Raw genomic sequence first — 16,492 nt, 5'->3', positions numbered from 1 at the left:
AAATTTATAATATTCAAGCGGAGTCTAATTTCAAAAAAAAAAAACAATACCCGAAAAGAATACCTAATGGATAACCAATGTTCATGCCTAACTGATTTTATAAACTAATAAAAAAAACTATTTCTATGTGTTTAGCTAAATTAAGTGAAATAAAAAGAGTTTTTTATTTAGTAAAATAATTATATGGAGTGAAAAATTAAGTGACAATAAATGTAATATATTTTTATTATTTTGATTTAAGTTATTATTTTATTCAAAAAAACGTATTTTGAATTACGTTTTTAGCTACGTAAATTTCCACCGATTGAAACTAAAATAAATAAATAAATTTTTAGTAAAACAAACGTTTAACCATATGCAAAACTCAATATTTTACATTTTTAATTTTTTAATTGGTAAAAATTGGAATCTACAGATTACTATAAATCTAGAACCTATAGAAATCGAAATCTACACATTACTATAAATATAAAAACCTGTAGAAAACAAATTCTACAATTTTACTGTAAATTTAAAACTTGTATAAATCGAAATCTACACATTAGTATAAATCTAAGAACTTATAGAAACCGAGTTCTAAAGATTTAGGGTTTGACTGGTGACCATTCAGAAAACAAGGTGAGCGAATAGAAAATGAATGTATAGGAATAAAATAATAGGAATGAAAAGGAATAGTTATTCTTTCTCAAATTTAACAAGAAATAATTTTGTTCTTTAATTCTCTAAAAAAAAAATGAGAAGGAATGAGAGAGAATTATTATTCCTTGTGAATGGTAAATTTTAAAGAATGCATTATTACTCATCGTTCCTTGGTCACCATTAGGGAATTATTATATTCTAGGATAAAAACAATCAGTTCTGAAAAATATGAGAAGAAAATATTTGGAAATATTCAGTTTCTATATATGAAAAAATCAATTTTTCAGATTAGAAAAATAAAAAATCCTGGGACATAAAGTATAGGTTTAAGTTTTTTTATTTGAGAATTTTTAATGTTTTCTTTTATTTTAATTACTTTAATTATTTATTATATTTTAATATTTAACAATTTTTTTGTTAATTGTAATTTCGAATTGATAATTGAAATTAAGGGCATCATTTCCCTTTTGAAAATAATTAGTCTAATGGGATATAAAATATATGAAATTAGTCTAATGAGACATAGTTACTATTTTTTGCCTAAAAAAATAATTTCCCCAAAAAAACTATTCTGTTTCTTTTCTTTCTTTTTTTGTCTTTTACTTTTTTTCCCAATGATAACTTTAGTGTACATCCCTGATATATCTACATAAGCATTTCAAGAAAAAGTCCCAAAATCAATACTTTGACACACGATATATTGTTTTTCTTTTTATGAGAATAAAGAGATATTCTTTGCTTTATTGTATAAGTTATTTATCTTTTCGAAAAGCTTATGGTGACAGACAGTTCATATATATATGCTTTTATACCCACTTTGAAATCTCAAGGGCAATCATAAAGGTAATCATTAATCATATATTAACCATAATCACATCCAATTTTTCTAAATAGAATAAAATTTACATTGATTAGTAAAAAATATACAGGTTTTCTATTTTTATCAGCTTTATCCAGTCTATTTTTTCTGTTTGCTTTCTTTTCCTTCATGTCCTCTTTTGTCTTTCTTTAGAACCTTTTCCCTTTTTTTCCTTTTTTTCCTTTTTTCCTTTTTTCCTTTTTTTCTCTTTTCTGTCTTTCTTCTTTTTTTTTGTTATAACAATTTTATTACAATATATTTAAACTTCCATTCTGTTAACATCAAATTGTTAAATAAAAATAATACTATAAAAGTTGAAAAAGAAACTTAACATTTGTTTTGTGCATCTGGTGCTCGATTCTTTCACTAGCTCGTCTCAATACAAAAAGAACAAGGCAGTGTTTTTCGACCTTCGGAGCGACATTGAAATTTAAGCTTAAAACATAAACATTCAATTGATATGAATATTGAGGCTAGTCACTCGCAAAAATAGAAGCTAATTACTACCAGTTAACTACTAGCTAGCTATCACTTAGTGATATCGACCCAAAGTAAATTCAAGATTAGGCTTGAAGGGGCTTGTTCCGGAGATACTTGACAAGCTCCTCTCCTCTGATGAAATCCTCTCATAGCTTGAACACTTTCCATCTATTTCCTTCTGTTTGTTTAAACCCCCACAAAAACTATTAGCAAAATTTTCTATAAAATGTAAATAATTGTGTACATGTACACATGTAACTATGTATGATAAGTATGTGAATGTTGATGAACACGTACAGAAGCTTAATTAACTATTAACAAAGCGAGAAAGGTAAGTAAGTATATGTGAAGCTCAAGCAACGTATACCACCGTAGTAATAATTTATCCCAACGGTATTATTTATATTTAAATATCAAAAGTGCGGAACCTTAAGCAAATTAAGTGAAGGGGATTTCAATATGTACATAATGTATAAGGCTATTGTAGTATACATAATTACGACATTTGTGCAAAAAACTACGCTAAAGCCTACTTGTTGTCCGTGTTAGTGTTTGACACTGACACAAATATATGTATATATATATATATATTCCAATTGTTCAATATGCTTGGTTTTTCTTTTTTTTTTCTCATGCTGGAGATAACCGCACATCAAGGCTTAAGCTTTCACAAGTCACAATATGTGCGTGTCAAAGTTCAAAACAAAAAGAAAACTCATCATGGTCAATGTCAATGGGGTTCGGTTTTCTTTATTTTTCCTATAAATGTCTAGATAATGAAACTATCCTTTTCTTTTGTAAATTCCTAAAGCAAGCTTTAGTGAAAGCCCTTTTTGTGGCACCCCTTTTGAGGGTTTCGGGTGCCTTGGCAATGAAAAGAAATTGACAATGCATAAATAAAACTGATATTAGTACAATATATACACACACCCACATATTCTGATATTCGTGTATACATAGTTATATTTGCAGAAAGAAAAGTATCGTACCTCAGAAGGTAGCATAATTTCTGCAACATTATCGATCAGCTTCCCATGCAAACGTGCCTCTCTGCAAAAGCCAACAAAAGCTTAGTAATATAAGAGATCGGTATTTTATTCGCTTTAAGGATATAAATAAAATAATCAAATAAATAAACAAAAAGAGGAAGAAAAGTGAAAAGGAAGATAAGAATTAAGAAATACAGGACGAAAGAAAACAAAGCGTTTTTCTTTTGGTAATAACAAAGTTGTTTTTAGCGCGCTGTCGACTGGCATGGCTGTATGTTTAACGTAAGCAAAATATAGAACTATGTTATTATGAGATATTTTTACTTTATCTTGGTATAATGTTGAGAAACAAATTTTCGCGTACAACCCATGTGTTTGCCCATTTACATGTGATATTTTATGGAAACTTTAGTTTACCTAGTTAAAAATGGTACATCTAAAGTATTTTTGGCAGTGACCAGTAACTGTTGAACAAAATAAATGGGGTAGAGTATGTAATATATTAGAATTATTCTATATGCATACAAATTTTAGTTTTTGGCTGTTTTTTTTCCTACCCATTGTCCATACTAATAATATAATAGTATCATTATTCTCTTTGTTTTGCTAACTATCTTTAATCTCGTGCTAATACTTCTTTGTTTTGCTAACTATCTTTAATTGTCTCTAAAATTAACAATTGAGAGGGAGAGGGAGAGGACAACACATGATGATTAACGTCCAATCATGTGTTTTGTATCAACTCGATCCATTTGTGGCTAGCTAAGGAAGAGGCAAACCAGAAATACAAAGCAGAACCATAACCCGAACTTCAACACTATACTATATTTTCTTATGCTCTTTACTATTTCGTGTTTATAGGATATATATTATGTAAGGGCATGCGCATGCTTAAGCGAGAATCTACATACTGTATGTGAACAATGGAATCAATATACATCGAGGTATGAATGTGTATATAGAATCTATAGATAATTAAACGGTATATGTACGTACGTACCCGGAAGAATTGGTCCAGAGACCGTTTGATTTCTCTAGAGGATTCATCAGTTCATCGCTATCTCTAGATTTTCTATTGATATCGAACATCCAATCGTCTGAGTTATTATCTCCTGAAGATCCATTTTCATAGACATCAGATTGTCCTGAATACATTAGAAAAATATAAATTAGGGCTTCCATCAGAACCACATTTAATTATTGAATTCTCAAATCCCATCATTGCCCTCTAAAAGAGTCTGAATTATTTCTCTAACACTAACCTGACGAAGCTGCTGCTTTGTCGGTTGTCTTCACTGTTCTGTACATCTGATATTATAAAATGAATACATCAAAATAAAATTAGAAAACGCAAGCACGTAGTTCATTATAATTTTGATCAAGTAAAAAAAAGCAAAGTATAAATAATATTTCGTCTGAATCTTCGTATATCTAAAATTCTAAATACATGTATCAAATTTCAGGGTGTGATTGGAGACAAGTGGCGTAATTGGTTGAAAAATAAAATAAAAATGAAAAGTGGAGAAAATGTGTTACGTCTCGTTTCCACTTTCGTTTTAGTAGAGTGATGATTTACCAAAACCAATGCACTTTTATCTTATTTGCATTTTCACTTGACTGGTGAAAAAAAGTTGGAATGAGAGTAAAAATAAAATCCAGAGTAAGGTTTTACTCTATTAAGTACATACAGTCACACCCTCAATGCAAGAAGAGGCCAAAGAATGGAGACCAATGTACTGTTGTGCTCCGACACAGTTGAATAGTACCAACAAATTTTCAAAATATAAAAAACATTTACATATGGAAGGTAAAGAAAAGAGAAAAAATCTAGAACTGTTCAGACACAGAAGCATTAATTGACATTATTAATGAAGTTTGTGATTTTCATGTCCCTATACATGAATTTATGTGTCGAACCATGGTTAAACAAAGCGAAACCATGGTTAAGTTAGATAGACCCTCTCTCTCTGTGTCAGACCAAACCATTGCATCATTGAGAAATGATGGTGTTTCTTGTACTCTCTCCCTTTCTGAGTTTTTTGTTCTTACCTAGGAAATTTTTAATTTGGTAATTATCCCTAATTAGATTGTCCTAAGATTTTGTGTTCCGACACGTAGGCATACATATATATATAACCAAATACTAATACTTGTTTCGAGCAATAGTACAAGATATAAAACCATATGATTACGTAGAAAACAAAGTATGAGTTTTGGTGTCTAACCCAATAAAATAATGGATGAGAAGAAACCAAAGTACTAATGTTTTCTTTTTGAATTTCTTGATGAGGTTTATTTAGTTAATTTAATTGTCAGTAATCGTAATATTGAGTAATTTTGGTTTACTTGTAGCAGGACAAGTTTATTCTTTCAAGACTATATAAAAAATTAAACTTGCAAAAAAAAAATGTATTGTCCTAGTCTATAAAGATTAAGGACCATCAGATCTAACAGAGAACAAAAAACAGACTTTTTTACATGTATGGAATGTTTATTGACATTTTTCTTTTGTCTTAACTCATCCAACAGTTGCATTATTGGTGAGCAGAATAGGATTTAATTAAGATATATAAGAATAAAAAGGAAGGATCAGAAGCAAACAAGATTCGATCTGTTCTGACTCGAGTGAAAGAACTCCGATTTAAGGAAGTCATCGAGTCAAATACATTGATACCCGAGAAGTTCATTATTAACTAATTACTATATACCTTATAATTGATTTTTACTCACACTAATTAGCATGCTTATATGTATAGAAATATACATTTAAGATCATCAGAGAAACTATTTTCTTAATGGAAGAAATTTTACCTGTAAATGGGACTTAACATGAGCCAAGGTGAGATCTTTGACATCCATAAGCTCAAGAACTGATTTAGGCGTTGCTCCTGATAAACAATTGATTCATGTAAATAATTAAGAATCCATTAAACTATAAGTAAAAGGTTATTAAGCAATGAGAAAAGAGATGAAAAGAACATACTTTCATGGCCACCAAGCAACTCAACGGCGTGAACAAAACGGGCATGGAGAGTAGTTGTCCATCGCATCCGTGGAGCTCTCATGCTTCGTTTAGCTGGGAATCTCGGCATGAATCTCGCTCTGTTCAGAGTCTGATGATGATGATGTTGATGATTATGGTAATTAGGGTTTGTAATTAAACCGGAGTTACTAACGCTACTAGTACCAAAGCTATTGTTGGTTGCCGTGGGAGTCACTGAAGAAGAGGGAATTAGAGACGACGGATCAAAAGGGAAATACGGCGGCGGCGGCCGGTGATGATGATGTGGATGATGGTTTTGGTATAGAGGGATTCCTCTTATTGGCCGTAAGTGAGTATTAAGGTCATGAGCAAGAAACCCTTGTTGTTGTTGTGTCTGAAACTGGAAAGAGGTCAAGATGTTAGAGCCATTGCAATTAGGGAGAAGGAGTGGATGCTGATGTTGTTGTTGATGTTGATGAGAGTTGTTAGAGAGGGAGAGGTCTCCGAGTGGATGATGATGGTTATTGGTTGTTTTTGAGCTGGAATTACTAGAGACGAGAGAAGATGTTCTTGAATCAAGAGCTCTTCTCCAAAACCCTAAATCGAGTTCCCCATGTTCTTCTTGATCTGGTGTTGATCTTCTTCTCTGCCACGTCGATGATGGTTTGCTGTTTGGAGGACTAATTTGTAAGGATAAATCGGGTTGAGCAGGAAAAAGCTCCATGGAAGAGAGCTTTAACTTCTTCTTCTTCTTGAAGAGATTCTTCAGTCGGTTCCTAGAGATATGAACCCTAGTTCTTGTTTTCTTAAATCAGGACATAGAAGGAAGAAACTATATATCCTTTTTTATTTTATTGTTGGTAGAGAGGATAAAATAAAAGAGGAGGAGAGTTCTGGGTTTTATTGAGAATGTCGTTTCTATTGTTTTGAGGCTTAGTTGATTTTGCAAAGTTTTTGAGATATAGAGAGAGAAAATTAATGACAAGGTAGTATGTAGTGAACGGTTGTTTCTTTTGTGTGAAGTATATGTGAGAAAATGACACTAGAATGTGTGTGAGAGAGAGGAGAGAGAACGTGTTTGTGTGGACATGGGGGGATAGAGGAACTTTTAGGTTAAGAAAGGAGAAGAAAAGCAAATAATAAAGGAAATGGAAAGATGAAAAAAAAAAGAAGAAATAAAATTAAAAGTGGTAAATGGTAAATTAGGCTTTCTTTTTCTTTCTTTTTTGCACTCTTTTGTTTTCATTGTACAAGAAAAGTAATTCCTTTATTATTGTTTTTACTTAATTTACATTCCACCTTTTGTTTTTCAAAAAAAGTGTTTAAAAAAAAACATTCGACCTTTTATTTTACTGTTTATTGCTCTTTTTACCCTAAAATCAATAAACTTTTATACATGGAAAATTTTAAAATATAACGGTCTTATAATAATGGATTCTGATTAAATGGAACGAAATATGGTTCTTTGATATTGTCCCAACAAAAAAATGTAGCAAGTCAAAAAAGTTTATCAAATCAGTTGAGTTAAACTTTGTGGAATGGAAAATAAAACTTAATTTGAGTTGGAAAGAAAGACAAAATTTTCTAAGTGACAAAGATGACTTATACAATTCTAAGAAAGTATAAAATTTGCTAAATACATTTTGGACATCGTGATATTTCATATGAAAAAGCCAAATCCTTCGAATGTCTTTTTTATACATAACCCAAGTAAAATATTCATCACATGAGGAAGAATATAAAGGTGAAAACTTTGAAGTGGTTATCTTTTACGTCACACACGCTCTCAGTGCTTTGCTTTTTACTGAAACCCAAGGTCGATTAATTTCTCCATTTTAAAACCCATAAAATCGTTCCAAAAAGAAGCCTACAAATTAAATAATAAAAGTTTAATTACAAAAGATAGGAAGAACAAAGAAAAATATGAAAAGAGAGTGAAAAAAAAAAAGAGGAGCGAAACAAGGTTTGCGTATACTTCAGTCAAAAAAATAAAATAAAGTTTGCGTATTTTAGCTCGTATGACTAGTGTTCTCCCTATGTTTTTTGTCCATTTCATTTGTAAATTATACCTTACTGATTAAATTCCCTTACTACATAGTTTTTGAATAATCAGTTTTATTAGACTAGTGTTCAAATCAATCACCCTTTAAACCATTTTTTATCTAATCAAGATTAACATTTTGTTTATTTTTTTCCAAAGACTACTTTAGTAGCCATTCAAGATTTTTAACAAATTGATTCCTTAAAATTTGAGGGAATCAAGTTTTTCAAAAAGCTTATCATTTTATATAAAAAATAGGTTTTGTATAAAAACGAAAATTATTTATTCTTATTTTTTTGAAATTTTTTCTATTTTAAAAATATTTAATTGATTGAATACTATTTCACAGAAATGAAAAATATGTATAATTTTTACACAGAAGCTATAATTTTTCACAATAATGTCAAATAGATTTTAATATTTTTATTATATAAAATAAATTTATGCAGTTTATCATCCTTTATATACTAAATCACAAGTCACTTAACCAATCTAATTTTGACACATCATTAATGTTTATAAAATTAAATTAAAATTAATTAAAACAAGATAATGATAAAAAACATTTACCAACGGTTTTAATGAAACAATCTACTACCCATAATCCACTTTCTTCTCCACGATCATTTCTCTCATATTCCTATATATCTCTAAAATTTGACAGAAAAACCAGTGTATACTCTTTCTTATTCAATCTCGATATCAGTTGCTCAAAAAAAAAATTCAATCTCGATCCATTAACTCAAAATTGGTGTCGTGTAGAATGTTTGGAGCCAGAAAGGAGGAGCAAGAACTAAGAAAGAAAGCAGACGTAGACATGGCGCAATAGGAGAAACTGATTCTGATCAAAGGTAAAAGAAATTCTATTAATTTACCACCTTAAGGATCTGGTTTGTTTGGAAATTCTATGTTGTGTTAAGTACATTAATATTTTTTATAATGTTTCAGATATTAAGTGAAAAATGGTTTATGTACGATTGTAGGGTGATAAGAACTTCAAGTGTTGAAAAGATGCACAGTTGATGTTATGGAGACATTGATCAAATTCTAAAATAAAATTAAGAGAGGTATATTTTAGCTACATGTATGTATTAAATTTTAGTTTTCAGAGAAATTGGTCCGCGTCTCTGAAATACATAATACTCTTGACTGAAGACATAGTAGGCACCCGGAGTCTGGACAATCATATTAGTCAATGCTTTTCTTCTCTAAGGTATCGTTCTCAAAAAAAAAAAAATTAAGAATGGCTGGAAAATCTGAAATTGGAAAAATGATTATGCTTCACTTCTTTTGATTCTGTGTTATTCAAATTGCGGTGCAACTATCCATTTACTACATATAATTATTTAACCATGCTTTCAAATTACGATTTTAATACGCGTGATGTTTAGTAATGTAGTATGTGAGCTATTATTCATGTTATATATATATATATATATTTAAAAGGTATAGTAGCATACACTAAGTAGTAAATATCCCTATTCTCAAACTAAAGAGTTAGTAACTCTGAGAACTTACTAATTTTTCATTGTTGTACTGATATTTACCTCTTGATTTGATTTTATAAGTGGTGTCTCTCTGCTACATGTTGTTTTTACTATTTTAATTGGATTTGTACTATTGTTTTTGTTTGCAGTTTGAATACTGACTGGAATAAAACAAAGAAACCATACGTTGCAGGTTAAGAATTAGGAAACAAACACATGAAGAACAAAACATAAAAGGTGAAAGCTACAACAAAACATAAAAGGTGAAAGCTACAAACTAATATTTATATTCAGAGAGCTAATTAAGATCAGAGCAATTTTTAAACAAATCTAACTTTATTCTACATGTTTGTGGTTACTGATAAATGTGTGTTGATGGTTTGTGTATTATTCGTATCCCTCTTATAAAGCAAAGTCTTTTTATATATGTAATTTAAGCTATATATAACAAAAAATATTTACCGTGCATAGCACGGGATCAATACTAGTTAGTTATAAATTGTTGAACTACTTTATTCAAAATAAAATTATAAAACTATATTTCTGGTATTTTTAAGCACATATCACAACATTAAAAACTTAAAAGCAGTATATGGTTCAAAAATAAAATTTATATATTAAATATTTTAATAAAACAAATTATCATTTAAAAACTAAAATCTATATATAAAAAACCAAAATTTAAAATCCAAAACTTAAGAAACTAAAAGCAAAAACCTAAAATCTAAAAACAAAAAACTATGTATACAATCGAGTCTTTAACCTTTTGTTTTAACTTTTAATTGATTACTAGATTTTAACCTGCGATTTTAAAGCGCAGAAAGTTTTTTTTTGATCATTTTGATAAATTATGCATGAATCTATAAATTTTTATTAGAAAACAAAAAATGTTAAAGTTTTTTATTATAATGTTTGAGTTTCAAGCAGTGTTTTCATATCTGACCCGGACCCGTGGTTTAACTGATAGATCCGGAAATCCGTATAATGCATATGTAACATATATAATTTGTCTAAAATTCTATATAAATATACATATATGAGAATTAAAATAGTATAATTTGTATATTTAGACATGTCCTCCATTATTTTAAATGATTTTTAATGTTTTAAAACTTGATATAATTTTTAATAATAAAAATATATATTTGAAAATATTTTACTGAGGAATATAATTTTCTTATGACAAATTCCCCAAAAATGTTATTGATATGATAAGTTAAAGGATTTTATACACATTAACAGATTGTTTGTTAAAATACTCATTTACATATTCTGGTATTTTTGACATATTTATAATATCAATGCTACATACTGAATTTTCATTTTCAAACATTTTAAACTTAATAAAATTTTCATTATTATTTTAATAAAAATATGGATAATGTTTAGTTAATTGTTTAGCAAAAAACTCTAAACTGTAAATAATAATATTCTCAAAACATTATTATATAAAAGAGTTATAGTGGGTTGTTTTTAGGAAATTTTTGTATTAGGATAATAAATATAGTGGTACATTTTGAAAATGAAATGATAAAGAAGAGAGATTATACATGATTTAATTATATTTTAGTTTTGCAATATTTCGTAAATTAATTATTTGGTTGATATCAAATAATTAAACGATGCAACAATATATGAGTAACATGACATTGTAATTATTTTACGAAACCAATGACAAAATCGTATGAGAGATTCTACTTTAATTGTATAGAATCAATTTAAGGTATATCAAAACAAAGTTAATGATAAATTATGAAAAACAAAGAACTGCTTTAAAAATATTTTATACATGGTGAGTTGTAAAAGACGATCGGTCTACCTTTTGCATTAGTTAGAAAGTATTCAAACTCGGTGCAGACAGTATAATACGCTTTCGGACTAGTCGATTATGTAGCAAATGTGTTCCTACGGAAAGCCGATATGAATTATCTAAAGGAATATTCTTATATGAAGTAATAATGGGACATGTAAAATAATTATACAAGACCAAAAGATAGTCTGGTCGTTTTATCAATGTGCATCATTATTCACCAAGAAGTTAAATTTTAAGAAAACTGAATTCAGAAACGTTGAATTTGTTTAAACTAACAATTATTATCACCATACTTTTCATCGTCTTTGAATATGAATGGTGACGTATACTACATGTCATTATCATTATGTTATGACGCAAATTAAAATCATATTTGAAACTAGAAGAAAATTTTCAGAGGAAAATTAAGTACCATATCACACAAGGACTGAAAAGACATAATTACCTTAACGTTTGTTATTGGTTTATATATTTTGATTGATTTAGAAATACATACAATATTTATAAATCCAAGTAAAATATATAAGATTTTAAATTCTTTCGGATTAGTATTTACAAATCTGGAGGTTTTCATTCGGATTTGAGCCTTTATATTTTTAACAAATAAAATTCATGCAAATCTATTATAAAATCAAATCTATTAGCAAATCCGTATGATTGAATAACACTTAATTTGAATTATAATTTATGAATCATTAAACGAATAACACATAATTTGAATACATATTTTAAAATCATAGAACTAATAACACTATATTTAGTTTAGATTTTCAAATCCATCAAAATACATCAACCAATAATTCTACTTAGTCAAGCAATTTGGGAATAAAATTCCAATTTCCATCGTTGGATTTCAAAGTTGTGGGTTATTTTTCGTAAAGACAATGAAATTTTTTTTTACATTTATTAAAAAGCTCAAACCCAATCAAAGGCCTCGTTTAAAAATATATTTCGCTTTATTAAATTTATAAAAAATTCAAAAACCAAACGATAATCACATCACTACTTCAAATCAAAGCGAAAGGAATAATATTAAATAGTACAGTTAACTTTATTAATCAACCAAAAATAATTATCTACAAACTATCAATCAAGATCCCTTTTTTATCTAACGCTTCAATATTTGATTCACAATAAAATCTTGCCGACAAATGATTTGAAGAATATCTGCAAATTAATTACGAGAGACTAAAATAATGAACGTATTCAATTTAAACCAATTTTTAAATAATCTTGACATAATGGTTAGTAGTGCTGATGACTTAGTCCTTGAGATCGGCGAGATACCTCTATAGGGAATAGAAATCTCCATAAGAAAACGACATTTGATCTTAGTTTTCTTGAAATTCACACAGATGTTTTTGTATTTGCTTTTGATTTTGTTATTAACATGTGAGTAGTTACATTACTATAAGCACTCTTCATTAATGCTAAATTATTAAACTATTAATATTAGATTCTTGATTTCTGTAGGGTTCCCAACAAACCCCCAAAACCGGTGTATTTATTATGGTGTACTTATTATCTAATTGTGTTTAGTGTTATTCTATTTGAAAATATTGGTTTAACCAAGGGTTTATTAGTGTTTCAAAAAAAAAAAGTGTTTCAAAAAAAAAAAAAACTAAAAGTTCATTAATGTTTATACACCAAGAAGTCTGGGTTTCAATTCCCGAAAATTGCGAAATTATGCGAATTAAGGAAAAAAAGACTTACAAGAAATGGATTCCATAGAGTGACTCATGTGATGCAGTTAAGCGTAAATTTTCACACGGCAGGTAAAATTACCGGTTGTAGAATCATCTGTAATATTTTTTATAGTTGTAATAACATAACTAAAAGCGTTAAAAAAACCATGTTTATACTAACTATTAATATAATCTGAATATGGGGATGACGTTGTGTTAAAAAAAAAAGAATATGGGGATGACGTTAATCTTTTTCCTGAAACGGGGTTTACATTAGACATAAAAAGAAAAAAAACTACGGTGACTAGTTTTATACATTTTATTATTAAATTTCATAATTTCAAAGATTATATCTGCACTAATGATTTACTCTGTTATTATGTTAAATACAGTTAAAATAACACATCATGCTTATGTGAAAAAAAAACAGTAGAGATTAAAGAAAGAGTTAAGTAGAGAAAATGTCCAAATCTTACAACATTTAATGTGGCGGAAGCTCCCTCACTTTTAATATTATGAAACATTAATGGTTGCAGGCTTGCAGCAACCATTGCGGAGAATCATGTTCTTTTAACAAAACAATCTTTATTGCATTACTTTTAAGAAATCGCCTATATATATGTAGGTAGTTAGGTACGGTTTTGGCTATTGAATGGTCAATGAAAACTTTCAGGGCAATTAGAACTAAAATTTAATCTAAAAACACACACACATGCTTGGGAATATTTGTACGTAACTAGATATCTGTTCTTCGCTACGTGTAGTTTTGTGTAGAAATAAAAATAAAATTAATCCCTTATATATTAATTGAGGAACATTTGAAAAGATGTAACCTTAATTTTGTATTAATTAAAAGAGGCCCCAATGCATAGGTGGCACTCAATTAGGTAGTCAATTACATTCAATTGAAAAATAAGTAGGTCCACATTCGATTTTTATATGTTGTTAGATATATAAGTTGGTCAAACTATATGATATAATGATATGATATGATATTTTCTTTCCTTAAATAAAACCTACGGAATTACCATAAATGACTAATATATATATGACAATTAATGAGTTTAATAATAAAGATTTGATAACAATGTATATCTCCTCCATCATTTTTTGTTTAATTTTATATTATTAAAATAAATTAAACAATCAAATTAGCTATAAAAATAAAATTTAGATTTTTTCGTATATGTTATATTTTGAATTTTTAAAAACGACAATAAATGACTAAAACTATTAAAATTATTATGTTAAAAATTAATGATCAATGGTTTAACATTTTTATTATAAGAAGATACACATGATTTTAAAACCATATGAGTAAAAAATATCATTTAATAATAAAATAAATATATATATATATATTAAACACTATATACCATAAGATTACATAAATATTTTAATATTAAAACTTTTTAAAACTTTCAATGAATTTTCAAGAACATTTATAAATTATAAACTTATTAAAGATTTCAGATTGAAAATTTTGTTATCGATGATTTAAATATTTTGTTATAAAACGATATGAACGATCATAGAACCGTATGATTATAAATTCTTATTTAATAAATAACTATACAAAATATACTATTCCTAGAAAAATAGGTTGGTCCATCTTAACTTATATTACACTTTTTATTAAACTAACTATCGAATTGATAAATAACGTACCAAAAAATGTTTTGCACTTTTCTTAAATAAAAGCTACAAAATTACCTAATATGATTAACGTATATGTGAAAATTAATTATAATGAATAATAAATATTTGATAACAATTTTTGTATCTTAGTTCTTTTTTTAATTTTATATTATTAAAATATATTTAAAAATCACATTAAATATATAATAAAAACATTTATAATTTTTCTTATATGTTATATTTTGAATTTTTCAAAACGTCTATAAATTATTAGAAATTTGAAGATCCCCACTCTGAAAATTTTGTGATCAATAGATTATTTTTTTGTCATAATAAGTTACAAATGATCATAAAATTGTATTAATATGAACTTTTATTTAATATTATAAGAAGATACACATTATTTTAAAACCATATGAGTAAAAAATATCATTTAATAATAAACATATATATTATATATATATATATATATAGATTATACTATATACCATAAGATTACATAAATATTTTAATATTAAAACTTTCAATGAATTTTCAAAATTTTTTATAAATTATAAACTTATTAAAGATTTCACATTGAAAATTTTGTTATCGATGATTTAAATATTCAGTTATAAAATGATATGAATGATCATAGAACTGTATGATTATAAATTCTCATTTAATAAATGACTATATAAAATATACTATTCTTGGAAAAATAGGTTGGTCCATCTTGACTTACATTATATTTTTTATTAAACTAACTATCGAACTGATAAATAATCTACCAAAATTGTTTTTGCACTTTCCTTAATTAGAAGCTACGAAATTACCTAATATGATTAACGTATATATGAAAATTAATTATTATGAATAATAAATATTTGATAACAATTTTGGTATCTTAGTTCTTTTTTTTAATTTTATATTATTGAAAGATATTAAAAAATCACATTAAATATATAATAAAAACATTTATATTTTTTCTTATATGTTATATTTGAATTTTTGAAAACGTCTATATATTATTAGAAATTTGAATATTCCCACTCTGAAAATTTTGTGATCAATAGATTATTTTTTTGTTATAATAAGTTACAAATGATCATAAAATATAACGCATATGAATTTTTATTTAATAAATATTCAAACTAAATAATATATATATATAAACACTAATGATTTAAAGCAATAAGATTGGCTGATCAATTTAGTCGTCCAGTTGAAATCTTTCAAAAGTATGTGAAAGACTAAAGTCAAAGTAAATATGGATTTAGAATAGTAGTTATATTTTACTAACCAAATACCGAAAAAACCGAACCGAACTGAAATCAACCCGATATTCGGATTGAACACCCGTAATCCAAATGAAGCCAAACTATTGTTTCATTTTCCAAAATATAATAAAAATAATAACTTAATCCCGCGCAAGGCGCGGGTCTTATCCTAGTATGTATATATACATGGACGGATGTAGGAAACTAATCAGTCGGGGGCACAATGGTTTTTTCCATTATGATTAATTTTGGAGTTTGGAAACATTATAATAATTAGTGAATAAAAACTTAAATTTAGCTGGGGGACGTGCCCCCGTAACCGTGGCTCTGTGTTTGCCCCTTTATATATATGTAAAATTTGTTGATCAATTTTTCTCATTAGGATCAAAACAAACATTATTGTAGTTGAAAACCAAAAATTAAAGTTTAATAGTTTTGTAGTTTGATGATACAAATTAAACGCAGAAAATCGACTTATTTGTATGACTATGAATAGATAATACAATATGTAGACCAAATCCAAAAAATAATTACAAAATAAAACCATCAGATAAACTGTTGAGTTTTATCATTTCAAACATCACTCTAAAATGTAATATAAATAGAATGGTTCCATTAA

General features: G+C 27.4%; 1 protein-coding gene across 1 annotated transcript; it reads right to left on the bottom strand.

Moving 5' to 3' along the window:
- Positions 1-1,784: 1,784 nt before the first annotated feature.
- LOC125608742 (probable transcription factor KAN2) lies at positions 1,785-7,030 on the bottom strand. Its single transcript, XM_048779206.1, has 6 exons — positions 5,951-7,030; positions 5,779-5,855; positions 4,230-4,275; positions 3,968-4,112; positions 2,968-3,028; positions 1,785-2,156 (listed from the first exon to the last, which is right to left on the bottom strand). The coding sequence occupies exons 1-6, from the start codon at positions 6,672-6,674 to the stop codon at positions 2,031-2,033; spliced, it is 1,179 nt and encodes a 392-aa protein (XP_048635163.1). The 5' UTR covers positions 6,675-7,030; the 3' UTR covers positions 1,785-2,030.
- Positions 7,031-16,492: the final 9,462 nt, after the last annotated feature.

The sequence above is a fragment of the Brassica napus genome, chromosome A5 (genome assembly GCF_020379485.1).
Source record: "Brassica napus cultivar Da-Ae chromosome A5, Da-Ae, whole genome shotgun sequence".
In the NCBI taxonomy this organism is placed as follows: Eukaryota; Viridiplantae; Streptophyta; class Magnoliopsida; order Brassicales; family Brassicaceae; genus Brassica; species Brassica napus.
The sequence above is the reverse complement of the archived record's forward strand: the minus strand, read 5'-3'. Positions and strand labels throughout refer to the sequence as shown.

Excerpts from the sequence above, each read along its gene's own strand:
- LOC125608742 (XM_048779206.1), bottom strand. The coding sequence starts at position 6,674 with ATGGAGCTTTTTCCTGCTCAACCCGATTTATCCTTACAAATTAGTCCT. Across the intron at positions 4,276-5,778 it reads ATGTTAAGTCCCATTTACAG|ATGTACAGAACAGTGAAGAC; the intron begins GTAAAATTTCTT and ends TTATAATATCAG. Across the intron at positions 2,157-2,967 it reads AAATTATGCTACCTTCTGAG|AAGGAAATAGATGGAAAGTG; the intron begins GTACGATACTTT and ends TTAAACAAACAG.